We start from the raw sequence: 21,848 nt of genomic DNA, 5'->3' as shown, positions 1-21,848 counted from the left end.
AAATCCAGCCAGCAGCCCTCCTGTGGCCAGAAGCTGACACTGATGATGGGTTAGAGGATGTCCACCACATCACATACTGAATGAGATAAGGCCCATGATAATTTGCGTATAAGGGCAGTTGATCTACAGGTACTAATTGTCTACACACAAAGTAAACCAATATGTTGGTATAACTGACAAGCTGCCCAATGAGTTTAAGTGCAAGCTAGATGTGCTTATGTAATGTAGAATATTTAATAATCCTGTGTAAAGTCAGATTAAGATCAGGTCAATAAGGTTATAACAGGCCACGGGATTCTCCGTTTTTAATAGACTCAGTGGGTGGATCTCACAAGGAGAAGGACAGTTATAGCTACATCTCAAGTTCACTCAATTATTTTCAGCCTGGCCATTTTAATAAGGGGATTGCAATCTGAAAGCCTCATTACCAAAGCTCATTATTTCGCATGCTTTGCACTCACATCAGTGGCAGTGAGAATACAGTTTATGTTCAAGTGCTCAGCATCCACATTTCAAGACATTTTAATTAGTGAGTAATTTATTCACTAGCTTCCCGAACCTTAGTGAATATGTACAAGACAGCAAGGGCTGGCAGCTATCAAGGCTTAACATGATCTCAGAGTTGTCCAGTCAGAAGACCTGTCCAATGTAATAATTTCCACAAAACTTCTTCAATTATATATTTATTTTTATACACAAAATCACATGCTTCAATAAAAGGCACATTAAGCAAATATGTACAATCACATTTATTTAGTTAGAGCTTTTTAGTCCTGAAATATTCACCAACCAATTATATTATGATAAAATTAAGTTAGTTAAACATTTTTATTAAAATTGTAACCACTTTATCCAAGTACTGTATCTATCTCTAGGCCTGATTACACCCTGGATGGGACTCCAGTCCATCACTATGCATACTGACCCATTCACACACTCATTCACACTCAGGGACAATGTAAGATGGAGAAAACCCGCATGGACAAAGGAAAAACATGTGAAAATCCACACAGAGATTACCCTGAGGATTGAACCCGGAACCCTCTAGATAAATATCCTCAATTTAAATAGAATAATAACTATAAAATTATAAAAACTTTTGCCAGACTAGCCGGACTGTGGCTGGCTATCAGCCAGTGTAAAATTATTTACTAAAAAAATAAAAACAGATTTAAAAATGAGTAAGCATGATAAAAGTAAGCACATTTATAATGCACCTATTACACGTGCAACCAGCAAGCTCTGTGTGACTTCATTCACCTATTTTTGAACACAACCGAAAGACGTGGAGGCCACTGTGACTAAGCTCCCGAAATGTACAACAGCAAACTTAGTGTTCGGTTACATAAACACAGTAGCATCTTTTCCCCCCTAGCCACTAACAGACAGCTTGACAGCCAGTTGCATGAGCGTCAGCGTCTGAAGAGGGGTGGAACCTTACATCCACTACATGTAATAGACAGAGCTGAAGTGTAACAGATCTAAGTTTAACACAGGTCAGAGAGTGAGCCACAATTGGGAACAGTGAACTATCTGGAACGCATTGCCTTCCCCAGCTGAGGTCCGCCGAAGACTACTGATTTTGGAGAACTTTTTAATATATGCCCTTATATTTTTTGTAGTGAGTACATTAATAGGGAAAAGATGAATATTCAAAACTGTGCTAGGTGTGGATTTGTTGTGTATCCTGCTGAAAAGGTTAATCTCATTGGTCAGGTAAGTCTGGTTGTTTATAATATGTGAGTATATATTTGATTTGTGACATTCAGTGTTTTTCATTAGTTTAAATATTCAGATAGATTATTGCATAATAAAACTAATCTAATAACACTAAAGCAGTGAGTGACTTCTATAGTATATGTTGATGCAGGAACATTAATCAGGTTGCCATTTAGGATGAAATAGAAAACCTGATATGTTTTGTAAGAATTTTAGCTAGATCTCTTTAAAAAAGTGATTACAGTAGATTTGGATTTTGTTATATGTAATGACAGTGTCTCTCCATCTGTCTCTGTCATGTAAACAGAACTGGCACAAAGCATGCTTTCACTGTGAGATCTGTAAGATGGTTCTTACAGCCAATAATTACATCAGCCATCAGAAGAGGCCATATTGTCAAGTGTGAGTATAAGACAATTTTTGTTTTTAGATTTCATATAAAATACACAGTTTTGTCTTCTACTGTTCCTGTAAGGATACTCACACAAAACTTGCAACTATGCATATCACTGCCACAAACTAACTTTTGCTTATGGCTTGTGTGCAATTTACAGACACAATCCAAAGAACAACACCTTTACTAGTGTCTATGAAACCCCTGTCAACATTAATGCCAAGAAACAGGCACAAGCTGTCAGTGAGGTGAGCTTCAATTATGTCCAAGATATCACACAACACACCATGGCTTTGATTATTGCTCACACAAAAAAAGCAATAATCATGCAGAAATAATGACCTTCAGTAGGTTGTGTTTTTAATTATTGATGGGCTGTAAGGTAAAATATCAACAATATCTAGAGTACTTAAATACATGTATATGTTATTAATGGATTAATGTTAACATTGAAATGGCATGTCAGTGGCCCACTAATAAAAGTCATTATAGTGCTTTTTATGAGTGTTGTAAAGCTGTTTTAAGGAAAGCTCAGAGGCTGTAGTGACTCTACATGTTTGGAATGGAGACTGAGTTTCTGTGCTGAGCTATTTCGGTGGTGTGACTGTGACTCGACACCCTACTCTGATCCACTTTATGTACATGGTGTTTAAATATATGCATCACGAAAGCAGCCCTCTTCTTTTCCTGTTCCTCTCTCTCTCTCTCTCTCTCTCTCTCTCTCTCTCTAAACCTGGGATACCCACCTGCTCATGTCCGTTAGTGTGCATAAGTCTCTAGACTTTGCTGCAGAGTTGTAGTTACAGTGTATTAAATCTCCTTTACTTCCTGGAATTATTACCAAAACATTTTCCCATATAAAAACGTTATAAAAAGCAGCCTGTTATAAAATTAAGCACAGGCCACATGATCTGATCAAGAATGTTGTATCTCTGTGTGTATCATGACTGAACATTGTGATTTTGGAAATATGTAGAAAAATTCATTGGAAAATGTTGGGCTTTGATTATTCACGTAAACACTATATTGGTTTGCAGATTAAATATAGAGAGGATGGTGAACGCTTCATGTCCACCTTCCACTATGACATGTCCAAAGAGATAGAGCACGCTCGTAAGGCCAGCCAAATGACCAGCCAGGTGGGAGATCAGATACAATTTTATAAATAAGAATAATAGTAGTTTTGATAATTGTATCTTTCTTAAACTCAAAGCCACTTTACAGAAGGAATAAAAGCTGTCAGGTTGTTAAATTGCTAAATCCAGGATTGGTGCAATGAATAATGCCTGTGTTAAACCGTCCTCTAGGGCTACAATTCTGAATTTTCAGAGCAGCAGGTATGGTACTCGGGGAGCGCAAGCAGCCAGGAGGTAGTTCGCATGTCTCAGGCACAGAAAATCATCAGTGATGTAAGTAATCTCAGATCTCTGTAAAAAGTAAGGATGATTGTATGGTGGTTCTAATCATTGAAGTCTCTCTGGTCTTAGGTGGAGTACAAGCGTGGCCATGAGGAGCGAGTGACACAGTTCACCTCTGTAACTGACACACCTGAGATGCTACATGCTAAGACTGGAACTTCACTGGCAAGCGATGTATGAACATCTTTGCATATTGATAGTCCTAATTCACATTGTGCTCAAACATTATCACAGAAGGAAACTCTATTCTATCTTTGCTTCTCGAAAATCTAACGTTTTGGAAGCAGTAGAGTTCATTTAAAGTAACACTTTAAAGGCATTCTTAATACATTCAGAAAATGCACTCATTATCAGTGTGGCTTTAAAGCATCCTTCATATCCCTGGATCTTAACTGACAGGTGAAATACACAGAGGGGTATGAGCAATCCAAAGGAAAAGGCAGCTTCCCGGCCATGCTCACTCCAGCTTACGAAGTGGCCAAGAAAGCCAACACTCTGGCGAGCAATGTAAGTAAAGATTCCACATGTTGTGATTTGATTATGGTCAAACACTCATACAATGTGTTGTTACACATATAGCATGTCAAGCAGCATTCTGCATGTGTTTTATTTATTTTCAGGTCGAGTACAAGAAGGGACACGAGGATAGGGTTTCAAAATACACCACTGTGATAGATACACCTGAGGTACTACTGGCTAAAAGTCAAGGAAAGATTGCTAGTGATGTAAGCATGAACACTCTCAGACATTATTAATATATTTCAAAGAATTTATAAGACTAATCTGTGGCTGAAAATCGATTAATCAATTATTAAAAAAACAAAAACAAAAAAAACAGGTTGTCTACGTGGAGGAATATGAACAGCAGCGGGGGAAAGGAAGCTTCCCTGCTCACTTTACTCCTGGTTACCAAGTGGCCAAGAAAGCAAATGAAATGGCTAGCAAAGTAAGTACTCCCATGTCACTTGTACACTTTTTACACTGAGACTTCGCCATACAAGCCGCTAATTGCCTATGTTGTGCAGGTTAAGTACCAACAGAGGTATGAACAAGAGATAAAGGGTAAAGCTTGCACTGATGCTGGAGCAGCTGAGTTCACTTTGGCTAAAGAAAATGCGGAAAAGTTTAGCCAGGTAACAAGCTTCCTTGATTTTACATTTAAGCACATTTTAAGGTATAATGTTTATTCAAGCGCATGCCTTAAACACCATATAACTCATCAGTACTTATGACAAGCCGACATACAATGTCCTGTCTGCTAATCATTTGATCTTTATGTAAAATTATTTGACCATTTACTTCTTGTGGCTAGGAATGTGAAATAATCGAATTGCAGAGGACATGTTTGACAATGCGCTTCAGAGAGATTTAAACGCATGAAATTTTAACAAGTGAATTAAAAATTTACCTAAGAAGATACTGTATTGTGGTAAATATCTGCTGAACGTATTTTCCAGTGAATTTATTGGGTTTATGAGAACAAAATTAAGACCATGGAATTAAACATACATTATTTATTGTGAACACATTTACTATTCGGTAATAATATTATCACAAATGTATTAGTGGCTAATAGTCATAAGTCTTGGTGACTGTGTTTGCTTTCTTCATAAGCACTTATTACTAAATCATCAAGACTTATGACTGTGAGACTGTATATTTATTTTTGTGGTTGTGGATTATTGTATCTCAGCATGCCTATACAGAGGAATATGAGCAGCAGCGAGGCAAAGGAAGCTTTCCAGCTATGATCACTCCTGGATACCAGATGGCCAAGAAAGCCAATGACATGGCCAGTGATGTGAGTTTTGACAATCTCTTGTCAAATGAATACAGTACAGTTTTGTCATACAGTAAATTAATATTGTAAATGAATTCAGTACAGTTTTGTGATAGACATCTTGATCTTCATTACTGATGTGATTCCTGGGTGAAATCTACATTCCTACTGTAGTTAGAGAATCAATCTTACTGTCATGACTCCTACCTAGGAATTGAATGATGTCACTCCAAAAGCTCCCAGCAGACCAATATAGTTCCACCGTCTGAGTTTATGTATGACCATGTGTTATCTCACACCAGGAGAATGCAACCTGACATGGATATTGTTGTTTTAGAGTAGCACAAGTAATAACTTCTCTCTCCATTTTAACCTGCAGCTGAAATATAAGAAGGACCTGAATAAGATGAAGGGCTCTGCCTCTGCCTACCATTGCTTGACCTCTGAAGACAACCTGGCTCTGAAGAATGCCTGCAAGATCAACAAGCTCGTTAGTGAGGTGAATTCTGCTTTTTTAATTGGCTTGTTACTTAAAATGTTTTAACATACATGACTCATATGTGCATCCTACACTTATGTATGCTAAAGTTAGGAGTAGTATGTAAAACAGCTAGAACATAACTATTCTAGTGCACACTTAACATTCTTGAAACATCATCTGACATGTGTCATCAAAATCACGAGCTATCAGGATGAACTGTGGTTCCCATGCAGACATATATGGCAAAGCAAAGTGTCTATGCTATGGACAGAGGACAAGGCATCTGTCATGAGCTTATTCAGACACAAAGGCACCAGCCCTGTGATGTGTTCATCTTTCACAGCTCTCCTGCTGAGTTCAGCTCCTCTTACACTGCATAGAGACAAAAGTGACATCATGTCACTGTACCACTCACAACCTAGACATGTCGAAATACCTTTATTGATACCTGATGACACCATATCATCATCATCATCTCAGCCTGATTTATGTTCAGGGGTCAAAGAGCAAAGTTTTTTGCTTTTGTTTAAAGGATGGGAAGGTCACTAAAGGTTTAAAATAGACTGACACTGTATTAGATCATGGCTGTTTATACTATATGTGATCACCACTTTTTTTTAATTTAGGTTGAATACAAGAAGGATCTCGAGAACACAAAAGGACACAGCATCAACTATTGTGAGACACCACAGTTTAAAAATGTGTCCAAGATTGCCCAGTATACCAGTGATGTGAGTATGACCTTTATGTGCCTGCACTATGAGTGAGAGCATTTACTATATTTAAGTGAGATATTACTGTGCAGAAGTCACACTGCTTCATGTCTGATAATCACAATAAGAAACTGAATCATATGGTGACATAAAATATTATTATTAATATTAATATAAAAACATGTCTGCATACATTTGTATTTTCTATGACATACTTTGTCATTAAAATAATGTAGATATTTTACAGACATTTTTTAATTCAATTGTTTCTGTCTTTTTTTTGCAGAATAAATATAAGGAGAAGTATGCAAATCACATGAAGGGTCACTATGAAGGAACTGGGCTTGACAAGAAAACTATGCATGCCATGAAAGTTAGAAAGCTGGCCAGTGATGTAAGACTTAATGTTTTGTCGCTGTACTGTTAATACAGTGTCTTTATCAGTTAATAACTGATTGTCATTTCTTTAAATTCTATTAATTATTTTTAAGCACTATGAAGTATTTAGTATGTTAATGAGTTAATCTTTTCAATTTCAGATTTCTTATAAGTCAGAACATGAACAGGAGCAGGGTGAATACAACTATCCTGCTGAAATCACCCCAGGTTATCAGGCCCAGAAGAAACTGGAGCCTCTCAAAGATGTGAGTCTTCTGATATGTACAATAGTATGGATTTCTCTTGTAATTTTTATACGCCATTTACACAAAAACATACATAAAAGTCCTTTTATATCAGAAAATACAGTACATTCGCTTGTTGTAGAACAATTTCCTTGTGAAGCAAGTGATAATAAAACTATGAATTTTTCCTGCACAGAAAAATTATAGACAGCACATTGACAAGCTGAAATACAGTCAGGTGACAGATACTCCTGACATCGTTCAAGCCCGAATCAATGCACAGCAACTTAGTGATGTAGGTATTGATCTTTTTCTCTAACAGTGAAATGTATTGTTTGCTATGGTAATATGCAATAGACTAAATTAGACTGAACATTCTATATATTACAATGCTGTGTTGTTATGGTTAAAATGTTTATCTAATTCAAATATAAAAAATTCCTCTAACAAAAATTTTAAATATTAAATTGTTTTGATGAACACTTTTCCTAATTCTGTATCTGGTATATGATTGTTCTAATTTTCATCAATGTTCATCATTATATCAAAACCAAATAGTGTATAAAATATATTTTAGAGTCTAAGGCATGCTGTAATGTATTTTGCAGTTGAACTACAAAGCCAACTATGAGAAATCTAAGACCCAGTATACCTTATCTCAAGATACACCACAGCTTAAGAAAGCCAAAGCCAATGCAGAGCTCATTAGCGATGTGAGTATATACAGTAGTAGAAAATATAATCAAACTTATTTTGTCTTCTAGTTTTTGAGCCATGTATATGTTTGTATTATTGGCACTGTTCCTGGTCATAGATCAAGTATAAAGAGGAGTGGGAGAAGAATAAATCTAAAGCGTGTGACATTGGTGTGGACACACTGACCTTCAAAGCTGCTAAAGCTTCAAGAGATCTGGCCAGTGATGTATGCTTTCATTTCCTAATTCTATGACGCTACTTTTTTAAATTTGTTGCTTTACTGTAACTTGAAGTAAAAAACATTAAATTGAACATATCTTGTAGATTAAATACAAAGAGACATTTACAAAGAACAAGGACAAAGCAGTTGGTGTGAATGTAAGTGATTCGAAGACTCTCCACTGTCTTCAAGTGGCCAAGTTGAGCAGTGAGGTAACGATCTTTCTGTTCTATAATACACGTTATAATAAAAAAAACTATATATGAGAATATGCTGTGAAAAGAAAGAATTATTATATATCCATATGACCTTAGATTGCCTATAAGAAGGACTCAAAGGAGACTCAGACCAAGTGTCACCTGCCTATGGACATGGTGAATCTAAACCATGCGAAGAAGGCCCAAGCACTGGCCAGTGATCTGGACTACAGGAAGAAGCTTCATGACTACACCATCCTGCCTGATGACATCAAAGTGCAGCAGGCTAAGAAGGCCTACAACCTGCAGAGCGATGTAAGAAAAAGTGGAAGTAAATATTGGATTACAAGAACTGTTTTTTTGTTCATATTGCACCTTTTGAAGCTATATGGTTTGCCCCTAACAGAACCAGTACCGCTCTGATCTGATCTGGATGAAGGGAGTGGGCTGGGAGGCTGATGGTAGCCTGGATGTTGCACAGGCCAAGAAAGCAGTAGAACTTGCAAGCGATGTAAGTAAATTCTGGATGGACGAGAATGTGTTTTATATGAACATTTGATAAGTATTCATTATACAACTTTATTTTGCAGCAAAAATACCGCCAAAAGGTGGACAGGGTGAAGTTCACCCAGGCAGCGGACACTCTGTCCATCAAACATGCCAAGAAGAGCCAGGAACTGCAGAGTGATGTTAGATCATTTTGTTAACTTATTTGATCTGACTTTATATTTAGGTTTTAAATCAAGAGAGTCTCATATTTTTGACTAATCTCTTTTCAGCTGGCATACAAAGCAGGCACGGAGCAGATCATCCATAAATACACTGCAACCAAGGATGAACCTCTCTACAGGCAGGCCAAAGCTAATGCAGAGCTTCTCAGTGATGTACGAGCACATGTCACTTATCCATACATGAAATACCCTAAAAATTATCGAAGACTTTAAGATTATAAGCCAATGCTGTTTTCTACTTGTGTTCTTCAGAAAACCTATAAAAGTAGTTGGGAGGCCCAGAGGGACAAGGGCTTTGAGCTGCGCATGGATGCACTGTCTATCCTTACTGCCAAAGCTAAGAGGGACCTTGCCAGTGATGTGAGTGACCAAAGCAGAATAAGTTTGAAAACCTTACCTGCAGAGTAAATCTACAACATTCAAAGTGGTGTGATGAATAAGCATTGACTCTCTTTGAACTTTCTCACATTTTATAGTGACTAGTTGAACAAATAGGGTGAATACTTGTCCAACATAATGTAACTTATGTAATGTAAAAATATATTTATGCGACTGTTTCATTAACAGCCACTGTCATTGTAGGTAAAATACAAGCAACAATATGAGATGACAAAAGGAAAGATGATTGGGGTGAAGAATGTGACAGATGATTCTCAGTTGGCTCACTCAACACTGGCCACTAAACTCCACAGTGACCGCAATTATAAGAAAGCATATGAGGACAGTAAGACCAGATATAGTGCATCACTTGATATGATGACCATCAGTCAAGCTAAAAAGGCCCAGGATCTGGCTACAGAGACCAACTACAGAACTTTCCTGCACGAGTACACAAGCCTGCCCAGTGACATGAAAGTGGATTGGGCCAAGAAAGCCTATGGCCTACAGAGTGATGTAAGAATCAGATATAACTATACAGTTTATTGATGTATGCCTGATCTACAGGTATAACCAAACTGAAACATGCTGACAGCTGATTATATATGAACTGGTTCCTCCTTCAGAAAACCTATCGGTCAGATCTGAACTGGATGAAGGGTGTTGGCTGGGAGACTTCTGGATCTCTTGATGTAATGCAGGCTAGGAAGGCTGGCAATATCATCAGTGAGGTATTGATTAACTGTCTTATCTCTAAGCATTACTAGCATTTGCAAGACCCCTAAAAACTCCTAATTGAACTATGCTAAAAAGTGTTTCCTCCTATTTCTTTTTAATATATAGCAATTAATAGATTTATACGTTTCTATTTAGGAAAACATGTAAATGTATATAGTGAATTGGGGCTATGTTTAAAGAAAAAAAACTATACAAATTACTACAAAGGGATGCGGTAGCTTAGTGGTTAAAGGTGTTGGTGATCAGAAGGCTGTGAGTTCTTCTGGGCCCCTGAGCAAGGCCCCTACTACTCCATTGCTCAGCTATATGAAATGACATATTGTATAAAATGAGATCAGGGCCTTGAACACAGAAATACCTTACAGCAAAATACTAATAAAACACATCTGCATATTTCATAAACTATTGCACTTTTATTTAGCACATTTGCAAGTTGGTATAATGATTCATTTGAATAAACACCTTATTTTCTGTTTATCTACACAATGTATTAGATAAAAAAGTGCTCATTTTTTATCATCTTTGAAAATATACAGTGGGGAAAAAAGTTTATTGTTTATTATTATGTGCACTGGAGTATGAAACACAAGAATTCATGGACCATTTTCTCTGAACACATAATTACTCTATATTGTTATTCTTCACAGTATAGTAGATGACAAATTTTGCACCTATGTGCTGTCTGTGTGTTTCAGAAAAAATATCGTCAGAATGTGAGTGGTCTGAAATTCACCAGTGTGGAGGATACACCAGAGATGGTGCAAGCCAAACTCAGCAACAAACTGGCACTAGATGTAAGGATCAGAATTATACATTCATTAAATAAATCTATTTAGACAATTTAGTAATGAAGTAGAACCTTAGGAATGATGAATTTACTTATTTTGGTTGTATTTAATTTAATCACTCCTCTCAGTGCTCCCAATTATGTGGATATAACCAGATATTTTGTGATCATACAGAGGTTGTACAAAGAGAAGGGCGAGAATGAGAAGCACACTTACACACTCACAGAAGACCTTCCAGAGCATGTGCAGGCTAAGATAAATGCTATGAACATCAGTGAGGTGAGCTTGTTTAAATGTGTGCTTTGCTGTTTCAGTGCCACCATCGTTCCTCACCTTAATGTGCACTTATTTAATGTTCTTTCTTGTGTGTTTATTTTTAAGACACGCTACAAAGAATCATGGACAAAACTCAGAGACGCAGGCTACAAATTACATTTGGACGCTATTCCTTTCCAAGCAGCCAAAAGCTCTGGAGAGATACTTAGCGATGTAAGAGTGATCCTTATTTTGTATTATATTCTGTTGTTGTTTATCAGGGCAAGGTAACTGAGATCTATATTATTTCACTTCTAGCAAAAATACAAAGAACAGTTTGAGAAGTCAAAGGGTAAGATGATTGGCTTGAAAGGATTACAGGATGACATTAACATTGCACACTCGGTGCATGCCACCCAGCTACAGAGTGATGTGAGTACACCAGCTATGTACACACTTATTACTGTGAATAAGAATATTCATGCTTGAAGATCTTTTACTTACTGATTTAACTCATGCACACTCTATAGATTAAATATAAGAAAGATTCTGCTAAGGGACACTCTCAGTTCCACCTCCCAATGGACATGTTAGATGTGGTTCATGCTAAGAAGGCCCAGGCTCTGGTCAGTGACCAAGACTACAGATTTACCCTGCACAACTACACTGTTCTGCCTGATGACCTGAAGGTGCAAGCAGCCAAGAGAGCTTATGAGCTGCAGAGTGAGGTAATTTTTGATGTCTTCTAACAATAAATGTCTTGCTGGAATATTGTAAAATTACGTTTGCATTTTATAGCAACAAAATTATGCAGACTCCCTAACAAAGGTTATGTGAGACATACACAATAGTTCTTAAATGTGTACTTATATGTAAACTGACTAATTTTTGCACAGTTACTGACTTGTGCTTTGTGTGTGTCTAATAGAAAACATACCGCTCTGATATGAATTACCTGCGAGGAGCTGCCTGGATCGCTACTGGTGCCTTACAGATAGAAGGCTCCAAACATGCAACAGAGCTGATCAGTGAGGTATGGTGTATTGGCCTTGTTGTTTAGCATGCAATGGAAACTCTCTAAAAATAATAAATAAATAAATAAATAAATGAATAAATAAATAAATAAATAACATAATAATGATGCAATTTCTCTTTTTCAACAGAAAAAATATCGACAGCAGCCATATGCATTTAAGCATACATCTGTTGCAGATTCTCCTGATATCGTTCATGCTAAGTTCAGCAACAAAATTAGCAATGAGGTGTGTTACTTGTGTTTTTGCCATTTGAAGTCTTTTTTCTGAGGCTCATTTGAAACAAAGTAGAAGAATCAATGTGTATGTTTTAATTCGACAGCGTCTCTACAAAGAGAAAGGTGAGAACCTCAAGCATAACTACACCATCACAGCTGAACGTCCAGAGATCACCCAGGCCAGGATTAACACTGCTAACTTCAGTGATGTAAGCCAACTTCCTTTGTTTACTTAACCATATTTTCATTTTTAAATTCTAGATCATTCCACTATATACTACAATATGTGTCACAATAGCTTCTGAACATAATTTCACTGTATTGTATATTGGCTTTTCATATGCAGTTAAGGAATCCAACATTTGTGTTCTTCTTCTAGACCAAGTACAAAGAGTCCTGGCACACTCTGAGAGCTCAGGGATATAAACTGACAATGCAGGACATTCCCTTCCAGGCAGCCAAGGCATCCACAGGCATTGCCAGCGATGTAAGTACATCCATGCTAATTTTACATATTCTGTAAAAGGCTACATGCATAAACTCGTGATCTTCTGTGTAGTGTGTAATGTCAGTGCAGCATCATTCAATCAACCAAACCTTTTATACCTTTTGTATCAGGCGTGCATTAATATTATAACTTTTTATTTTATTAACCGGGAATATCATAACCTGAAATCTGAATCAATTCCTTTCCACAGTACAACTACAAGCATAACCATTTGTTGGAGAAAGGCAAGCACATTGGAGCACGGAGTGTCATGGATGACTCTCACCTCCTACACTGCCGGCAGATGGCACGTCTGCAGAGTGACAAGGACTACCGTAAAGATGTCATGTCCACCAGTGGGCAGTACCACCTTGGACTAGACCTCATCAACCTGGTTCATGCCAAGAAAGCCCAGGCCCTGGCCAGTGACCAGGAATACAAGACTCACCTCCATTCCTACACTGTATTGCCTGATGACATGAAGACGCAGTGGGCAAAGAAGGCTTATGAGCTGCAGAGCCAGGTGAGAGAAAAGGAGCTTACTGGGGAAGAGACTAGTAGAGAGAAAAAACTGCTTGGTAAATATATGTTTTTATGTTGACTTAGGGTCTACCAGTAAATATTGTATGTTATTTAAATGCAGTATACTACATAATGTGTTTTCTTTTCTCAGAATATGTACAAATCAGATCTAAACTTCATGAAAGGAGTGGCCTGGGACTCAGTTGGTGCACCTCAGATTGAATCTGCAAGAAAAGCTGGCGAGCTAATCAGTGATGTAAATCCACATTATCTGAACTAAAAAAAATCACAATGGCATTAAACAAATTATCCACCTGTTTATGCAATGCAATAAAATTTGGTTTTCTATAATTTATTCCTCTCATTGTAATTGCAGAAGAAATATCGTCAGCTTCCGGGCAATCTGAAGTTTACCCAGGTGGCTGATTCCCCTGATATCGTCCATGCCAAGAACAGTTACATCCAGTGCAGTGAGGCAAGTCTTCAGCTAATGTCTTACAAAATTAAGTGATGCATAAAGAAATAACAGAAATGCCACAGTAAAGATGCAATATGTTGACACAGTGTAATAACCTGTTCACGTGTATTACAGAGATTGTACAAGTCTGGTGATTCTGAGGCCATGCACAAATACACCCTACCCCCAGATCACCCTGACTTCATCAGAGCCAAGACCAACGCACAGCAGATCAGTGATGTATGACGGAAAATTATTAAGTATTAAAAAGGTTCTGAATTAATTTAATAAATAAGATGTCATTGGCTCATTTTCTGTCTAATGTTTCATTCTACAGAAAGTTTATAAGGCATCAGGTGACCAGGTGAAGTCAGCAGGCTATGATTTGAGACTAGATGCTATCCCCTTCCAGACAGCCAAGGCCTCTAGAGAAATTGCTAGTGATGTGAGTCTGTGTGACAAATTTTAATTATTTACTAGTCTTATATAAAATTAAAGAAGCTACATTTTCTGACCAAACAGCTGTTGGATTAAACCAAAGTTTATCTACTGTTCTTTAGTTCCATTACAAGGAGGCCTTTGTAAAACAGAGGGGCCAGCAGGTTGGTCTTCTCAGTGTTGAGGATGACCCCAAGATGAGACATTCACTGGCTGTAGGCAAACTGCAGAGCGACAATGAGTACAAGAAGCAGTTCCAGGAGACACGATCTCAATATAAGATCCATGCAGACCAGCCAGAGTTCCTGCATGCTAGGAAGAACCAGGCTCAAGCCAGTGACATCAGATACCGTCAGCATCTCCATAACTACACATGTGACCCACAGCAGCTGAACTTCCAACACGCTAAACAGGCCTACAAGCTGCAGAGTGATGTGAGTTGAGCATTTTGTTTTCTGTAAAATATTTATTTACTTTATAGCAAATATAGTTTAGATATAAGTTATGTGTGGAACCATGTAATATTAAGTACACTTAACAGAAAAAGTACATTTACCAATATTTTTGTAAGCAAACTAATGTTTGTTAGCTGTTATTTTTTCAGCAACTGATTTTGGTAGCAAATTTATTACTAATCTAATGGATGCTAATTATCTGTTCTAATTTGTACATTGTGGATGGTTTCAGGTGAACTATAAATCTGACCTGAATTGGATTAAGGGGGTGGGCTGGACTCCTCCAGGATCACATAAGGTAGAAATGGCCAGGAGAGCTGCTGAGCTTGGCCTGGCTGAGGGGCTGGACACTGACCAAGCCATCTCTAAGTATCAAGAATTAATGGTGAGACAACTTATTAGAATCTACAACAAATATGAAGGGAGATCTTAATGAGAAAAAAGAGAAAAAAAAATAAGTTAGACCTAATGCAATCTAATGTTGGCTTAACTCTCCTCTCATCTTTAGATGCTCCAGCGCCAGTTGCAGTTGGAGAATCAGCAGCAGAGCTCCTCAGAGGAGGCGGACACTACAGAGCAAGTTCAACAGTCTGTGGTCAATCCTGATGCAATGGAGATCCTTCAAGTCAAAAGGAAGAAGACCATCCACACTACTTTCAAACAGGCAAAAACAACAAAGTCCATGACGGTGCAGTCTGTAACATCTAGCTCATCTACAAACCACTCTCTCACCAACCAGTCCTCTGAGAAAAAATTTATTACAAATTAGTGATGATTTCATAATGTACAGTAGTGTAAAGAAAGCAGTTTACAGTGAGGCCATGTAGCGGTTGCTTTTCTATCAGTAATTCGACAGAGTAAAGTCAGGAATATTCTAAAATGGAGTGAAGAATATTCATAGAAACACAGTGAATTTCATCTGAATGTGACAGTGATGGAAGAATTACGAAGGTGGTGTAGAGTAAATGTAATGAAAGTATATAAATCCTGTTTGTTGAGGTATTAATAGGCGTATAAGGAGGTTATGAACTGTAAGCACAGGTGGAATTAAGTCTTTTGGAGAGTGTCTTGTGCATGTGAAGAATGCAGAATTACTGTAATGGAAAGGCAAGCACCTTTCTTTTTATTAATGAACAATTGAAGCAAACAGCTTGAAATAGCTGGAAAAATTTATTTAACAGTAGTGTTGGAAGTCAAATGTATAACCGCTTTGTGTGTCACAGGTGGACAATTATTATTTTAGACTGCCAATGGCAGAAGAGTTATATATTAAGAGATGTTTGATACAGTATACTTTTTGCCTGGCAGGTTCAGCTTTTTCAGTATGCCAATAGCTACAGAGATAAGCTTAATTAAGAGTACATGCTTGATGTATGACTTATGACAATGGGATCCAAACATAAAGGTTTTTGAAAACTATGCTCTGCTATCAACTCTCTGATGTCCTTTTATTAAAACACAGTCAATATTGCATACGTGTGATATGTAGTGCTACTCTATGTGGAGCGCATCTTTTCATTGATCCAGTCAATGAAGTGGGTGACACGAGCATAAACACCAGGTTTATTTTTCTTGCCACAGCCATCACCCCAGCTCACCACTCCATAGATATAATGTGTGTTGTTCTGCTTGCACACAAGAGGGCCCCCAGAGTCTCCCTACAAAGAGAGCAACCCAACTAAATACCAAACCAAACCAGAAACAATATTTATAAATATATTAAGCACCTGCACACATTAAATAACTTATTATTGGTGCATATAAATTTATGTCTAGGTATATGTCTATTTTTAATATATACACTATATTGCCAAAAGTATTCGCTCACCTGCCTTGACTCGCATATGAACTTAAGTGACATCCCATTCCTAATCCATAGGGTTCAATATGACGTCGGTCCACCCTTTGCAGCTATAACAGCTTCAACTCTTCTGGGAAGGTTGTCCATAAGGTTTAGGAGTGTTTATGGGAATTTTTGACCATTCTTCCAGAAGCGCATTTGTGAGGTCACACACTGATGTTGGACGAGAAGGCCTGGCTCTCAGTCTACGCTCTAATTCATCCCAAAGGTGTTCTATCGGGTTGAGGTCAGGACTCTGTGCAGGCCAGTCAAGTTCATCCACACCAGACTCTGTCATCCATGTCTTTATGGACCTTGCTTTGTGCACTGGTGCACAGTCATGTTGGAAGAGGAAGGGGCCAGCTCCAAACTGTTCCCACAAAGTTGGGAGCATGGAATTGTCCAAAATGTCTTGGTATGCTGAAACATTCAGAGTTCCTTTCACTGGAACTAAGGGGCCAAGCCCAGCTCCTGAAAAACAACCCCACACCATAATCCCCCCTCCACCAAACTTTACACTTGGCACAATGCAGTCAGACAAGTACCGTTCTCCTGGCAACCGCCAAACCCAGACTCATCCATCAGATTGCCAGATGGAGAAGCGCGATTCGTCACTCCAGAGAACGCGTCTCCACTGCTCTAGAGTCCAGTGGCGGCGTGCTTTACACCACTGCATCCGACGCTTTGCATTGCACTTGGTGATGTATGGCTTGGATGCAGCTGCTCGGCCATGGAAACCCATTCCATGAAGCTCTCTGCACACTGTTCTTGAGCTAATCTGAAGGCCACATGAAGTTTGGAGGTCTGTAGCAATTGACTCTGCAGAAAGTTGGCGACCTCTTTGCACTATGCGCCTCAGCATCCGCTGACCCCGCTCCGTCAGTTTACGTGGCCTACCACTTCGTGGCTGAGTTGCTGTCGTTCCCAAACACTTCCACGTTCTTATAATACAGCTGACAGTTGACTGTGGAATATTTAGGAGCGAGGAAATTTCACGACTGGATTTGTTGCACAGGTGGCATCCTATCACAGTTCCACGCTGGAATTCACTGAGCTCCTGAGAGCGACCCATTCTTTCACAAATTTTTGTAAAAACAGTCTGTATGCCTAGGTGCTTGATTTTATACACCTGTGGCCATGGAAGTGATTGGAACACCTGATTCTGATTATTTGGATGGGTGAGCGAATACTTTTGGCAATATAGTGTATGTCCCAGTTGCAGTCACAGCCACACCTAAATACACACCTGGCAAGTGTCAACCCCTCCTTGCATTCGTCCAGCACAGACCATGCTGTCATCCAGCACATCACCAAGAACATCAGGATCCATGCAGCGGCTCTGGTTGATCAAAAGAATTTTTGTGTCCAGCAACTGAGTGGAATGTGTATCTTCAAGAAAAGTATAGACAAAAAGAGAATTTGAGTTGATTTTGTGTTAGCTGGTAAAGGAAAGCTCATGATCAAGCAAATAAGTAAGAATAGGGATTAGGAGAAAATCTACACCTTTCTCAGTGACTCCAAAGCCTGATATAGAACATTCCATCCCATCAGGAAAAGGGCCAGGGGGCAGACAGGCAGATTTAACATACCTGGTCTCTCTGGCACAAAGACCATCTTCTGTCACATTCTTCAGTTTGAGCAGGGCTGAAATTTATTAAAACAATGTTTTTGTCATTAATTAAAAAGTAATCAACACTGAAATGAGTTCAAATTAGCTTGGTCCATCGATGGTATGTGGAAACAGGGTAGTGGATGACCTATGTCATTATATAAGCCCGTGGAAGTTGCATTGTAGTTCTCATGCACGATATAATCTTCAACCTCAATAGTCTGATCTGCTGCCTCACTCTTCTTTAGGTCCACACCACCCAGAACCACCTGCATCTCATAGAATTCTTCACTGTTAAGTCACATGTACACAGGCAGGCAGGCAGACACACACACACACACACACAATTTATGTTCAATATATTAAAACATGCACTTTCTTAATATTATGCCTCTATAATACAATGTCCATGTAATTTGTCTAGAGTATAAACAATATGTTTTGGTACACAGTGCTGTTACACAGGCAACACTTACATGCAGTGAGCAGCAGTGAGAACCCAGCAGGAGTTAAGGAGGGTTCCCCCACAATTGTGACTGAAGTCATCAGTGGTATTCCAGACACGGACCTGAAATGAGACTTGCCAGGGATGAGCACCAGGCTTGGACTTCCTCCCACCAAAGATCCTAGATGAAATCCTACTTGCCCATGGCTTTCCACACTCAGAGAACTCTTTCTTTACGGCAGGCTCTGTCTCTCCAGTAATCGTTAGCTCAGTTGTAGAAACTGGAAGAATGTTGAGAATAATAGAAACTAGGCAGGGTTGAAAAGAAAGAGACTAGGGAAGTAAAAGAGGAAAATGTGGAGGATATATACCAGGTTCAGGGCAGCGTGTGACATTACAGCTGTTCCAACGCAACTTATTTTTGTATCTGATGAAGCACCAGGGCTGGCTCTCATCATCTGGGTTCCTGGAAAAAGGAATAACTAATACTTTCATAGTGACCAGATTTGTCTTGTTTTATTACTTCTTTATCTCTCACACATATGGACTCACAGTCAGGTCTTACCTGCAATAGTTATGAGGTCCAGTTCCGTCATCTTTTACATCTTCATCATCATCAAAAGGACTAAACTGCATTATTAGGTAAGAGTTCCAAGGCAGACACTCATGTCCAGATATTGTTTCACTGACAAAACCTCTGTATGATGCCCCATTTCCCTCATAGCAATCATCAGGACCTTAGTCACACAGAGTTAATCACCAGCATGTTGATAAACAAGACTAAACAATTTAAAAAAGCAGTGAATGATAATAGACCACTTTACCAACTTGGCAGAACTTTCCACTGTAGTTTTCAGTACAGTTGCAGTAGAATGAAGCCCGTGTTCGACCCAATACGCATGTTCCACCATTCAAACAGGGACTGGGATTACAGGGTGAGGCTGAAACAGAACAACTTAAGCTCTTAACAAAACTCTTGCAGTAAAAAAAAAACACCTCATTTTCCTCAACACAATTAATTTGGCTCTCAAAAAAAAAAATGCTTAATGAATAAATTAACTGTGAATATTTATTAAAAAAATTTAAACGCTGTTTTATAAACTGTTTCCTTTCAGTGTCATTGAGAAAGACTGATCACACTCACGTTTCCTGCAGTTTGGAGGCTGGAAAGGGGCAATACACTTGCATTCAAAAAAGGGATGCTTATCAATACGGACACACTCGCCACGGCCGCATTTGATGGTCTTACAAACATTTACAACTGAAAACCAGAAAATCCATAAATTACTGCACCGAGAATATTTTCTTTTCAAATAAGTAGGACTGGTAACAAATCATTGGCCTCTAACCATCTTGACATCTTTTGCCCGTAAAGGGGTGAGGGCAGTTGCATTTGAAATCACTGTTACCATCATTCTCACATATACCATGGTTATAACAGGGATTTGGATCACATTCATCTGAGAGGAAGAGTGAAAGAAGGTGGAGGAAAGAGAAAGAGCAACATATATGTTTTAAATAACAATTCAAAAATTTGTCTTTGCATTAATGCATTAATTCTCATGTATTTTATATCTATATGATATCTTTCTTCATATCTATTTTTTTTTGTTAAACTGTTGATAAACTTTCAAAAAGAAGGGAGGGAATTCTTTACTGCTTTGTTTATATCAAAGAATAAATTGCTTTCCCCTTTTTATTACTTAACAATATGGATTAAATATATTTAATTTATCACCTATTTCATCAAAGAGGCCAGACAGCCAGTCATCATCATCATCATCATCATAAGATTCATCATCAAACTCATTGCTGAGCTCTCTAAATGTTTCTATGACACCTAAAGTGATTCCATAAAAAAAAAGTTATTGACATGACAAAATATTTATGTTCATTCATGTTACTAGGAAAATACAGTACTGAATCTCACCTTCAGCTATCCCCAAGATGAAGTCCAGTATCAGATTCTGAAAAAGTTAAAACAATTTGCATCCTGTTGCTTAAGGATTTAGAATTTGCACCACAACAATCAAAAGAAACATGTGAAACATGTTTTAGTAAACAATGTAAGTATTTAGCCTCATGATTTTAACATTATTCACTGGCAGTCCAAATTTAGTCAAATTTAACAGAACATGCTCATGACACAGGGACATAACAGAAAGGACACACTGAAAAAGGTGTTCATCCTCATCATCATTTAATACTTACCCAATGTGATTTCTAATAAGATGATTTTATTTACCTAACACATGGTACAAAAGTTGCTACATACCTTACTTTCTGCTTCTGTTGCTGCTGGATTGAAACACTGCAGACTCAACAGCAGCAGCAGCAATGTGAACATGACGCTGCCAGTACAGGTCACAGGATTACAGGGAAGAAATCAGCACAGCCCTGGGAAATGCAGGCATTGATCTTCCAGATCACCCCTTGGATATTCATACAGAACCTCTCCTCTTCAGCTGGCAATCATTAGCCCAAAATATTGATCTGTCTATAGATATGTCCAAACCTGTGCCCCAATACACAGACCACCCCTTCATTAGTCTGTTTACGGTTTGAATGTACAATAGCACTAGAGATTTCAGATCACTTTTTGTTCATTGAATATTTAATCATGTAGGCAGGTCAGGTATAAATTGCCAAAAGGAATTTAATGGTTTTTTGGTAGGATTGCTGTAACATAATTTCTGACTGCCTCTGTATGATTTTTTTTTTTTTATCCAGGTCAATGGCCATGCTGTATCAGTATATTTACTCTGAATCAGCCCTTTGGACTGAGCTTTATTTTACAAATAAACAGACCGTAAAATCTTCTACTGCTCAAAGGGTCCAAACTGTAGAACTTGTTAGGTGACAATATGGGCATCAGACTTAAGTCCTAGTTCAGGAATACAGTTACAGTCTTTTTCTTTACTTTACTTCTTTAATCTACTTCTACTTTTCTTTTTCTGAACAGCTAATCTTTACACTGGGTCATGGGCAAGGCCATAAGCACAAATAAATGCGTGTAAGTGCTCTTACCTTGAGTCTACTGTTTTCCATAAAAGACTGTGCACAGTGTTAGTGACTTAAGTCCAATTTACACAGCACAAGTCAATATTTACAAAGCAAAAAAAAAAGAAAATTCAAAACATGGTTTTTACAGCTGCATAAATCAGTTTTCTGGGTGCAGCATTCATATTATGCTAATTACCTTTCATATAAGA

The 21,848-nt window shown here is 38.2% G+C and overlaps 2 protein-coding genes across 4 annotated transcripts; one reads left to right on the top strand and one right to left on the bottom strand.

Moving 5' to 3' along the window:
* The first annotated feature begins 1,029 nt into the window (after positions 1-1,029).
* nrap (nebulin-related anchoring protein) lies at positions 1,030-16,161 on the top strand. Of its 3 annotated transcripts, XM_058407295.1 has the most exons (43): positions 1,033-1,716; positions 2,027-2,121; positions 2,274-2,361; positions 3,151-3,252; positions 3,421-3,522; positions 3,601-3,705; positions 3,931-4,038; positions 4,152-4,256; positions 4,370-4,477; positions 4,557-4,664; positions 5,225-5,332; positions 5,691-5,810; positions 6,419-6,523; positions 6,792-6,899; positions 7,045-7,149; positions 7,325-7,423; positions 7,737-7,841; positions 7,943-8,050; positions 8,149-8,256; positions 8,359-8,556; positions 8,648-8,752; positions 8,832-8,930; positions 9,021-9,125; positions 9,225-9,332; positions 9,555-9,866; positions 9,977-10,081; positions 10,784-10,882; positions 11,051-11,155; positions 11,258-11,365; positions 11,450-11,563; positions 11,662-11,859; positions 12,060-12,164; positions 12,295-12,393; positions 12,488-12,592; positions 12,763-12,870; positions 13,082-13,393; positions 13,544-13,648; positions 13,769-13,867; positions 13,985-14,089; positions 14,187-14,294; positions 14,410-14,721; positions 14,975-15,127; positions 15,251-16,161. In XM_058407295.1, the coding sequence occupies exons 1-43, from the start codon at positions 1,645-1,647 to the stop codon at positions 15,509-15,511; spliced, it is 5,487 nt and encodes a 1,828-aa protein (XP_058263278.1). In that variant the 5' UTR covers positions 1,033-1,644; the 3' UTR covers positions 15,512-16,161. The 3 variants fall into 3 exon arrangements, with proteins under 3 accessions (XP_058263277.1, XP_058263279.1, XP_058263278.1); XM_058407294.1 differs by having other exon boundaries at positions 1,030-1,716; positions 11,051-11,365; XM_058407296.1 differs by lacking the exon at positions 3,151-3,252 and having other exon boundaries at positions 1,031-1,716; positions 11,051-11,365.
* On the bottom strand, positions 15,482-21,075 carry LOC131364172 (hyaluronan-binding protein 2-like). The gene is made up of 13 exons (XM_058407297.1): positions 20,912-21,075; positions 20,567-20,603; positions 20,375-20,476; positions 19,986-20,096; positions 19,781-19,897; positions 19,461-19,577; positions 19,202-19,373; positions 19,008-19,102; positions 18,668-18,917; positions 18,340-18,482; positions 18,086-18,226; positions 17,829-17,971; positions 15,482-16,400 (listed from the first exon to the last, which is right to left on the bottom strand). The coding sequence occupies exons 1-13, from the start codon at positions 20,981-20,983 to the stop codon at positions 16,239-16,241; spliced, it is 1,662 nt and encodes a 553-aa protein (XP_058263280.1). The 5' UTR covers positions 20,984-21,075; the 3' UTR covers positions 15,482-16,238.
* Between the last annotated feature and the right edge of the window lie 773 nt (positions 21,076-21,848).

This window comes from Hemibagrus wyckioides, linkage group LG13 (genome assembly GCF_019097595.1).
Source record: "Hemibagrus wyckioides isolate EC202008001 linkage group LG13, SWU_Hwy_1.0, whole genome shotgun sequence".
Lineage (NCBI taxonomy): Eukaryota > Metazoa > Chordata > Actinopteri > Siluriformes > Bagridae > Hemibagrus > Hemibagrus wyckioides.
The sequence above is the reverse complement of the archived record's forward strand: the minus strand, read 5'-3'. Positions and strand labels throughout refer to the sequence as shown.

Bases quoted from the DNA above. Each gene is read 5' to 3' on its own strand.
- nrap (XM_058407294.1), top strand. From the start codon at position 1,645: ATGAATATTCAAAACTGTGCTAGGTGTGGATTTGTTGTGTATCCTGCT. The intron at 9,333-9,554 runs GTGAGTGACCAA...CTGTCATTGTAG, and splicing joins AGAGGGACCTTGCCAGTGAT to GTAAAATACAAGCAACAATA. The intron at 14,722-14,974 runs GTGAGTTGAGCA...GGATGGTTTCAG, and splicing joins CCTACAAGCTGCAGAGTGAT to GTGAACTATAAATCTGACCT.
- LOC131364172 (XM_058407297.1), bottom strand. From the start codon at position 20,983: ATGTTCACATTGCTGCTGCTGCTGTTGAGTCTGCAGTGTTTCAATCCA. The intron at 19,898-19,985 runs GTTAGAGGCCAA...TCTGGTTTTCAG, and splicing joins GGGCAAAAGATGTCAAGATG to TTGTAAATGTTTGTAAGACC. The intron at 19,374-19,460 runs GTAAAGTGGTCT...TGTGTGACTAAG, and splicing joins TGGAAAGTTCTGCCAAGTTG to GTCCTGATGATTGCTATGAG.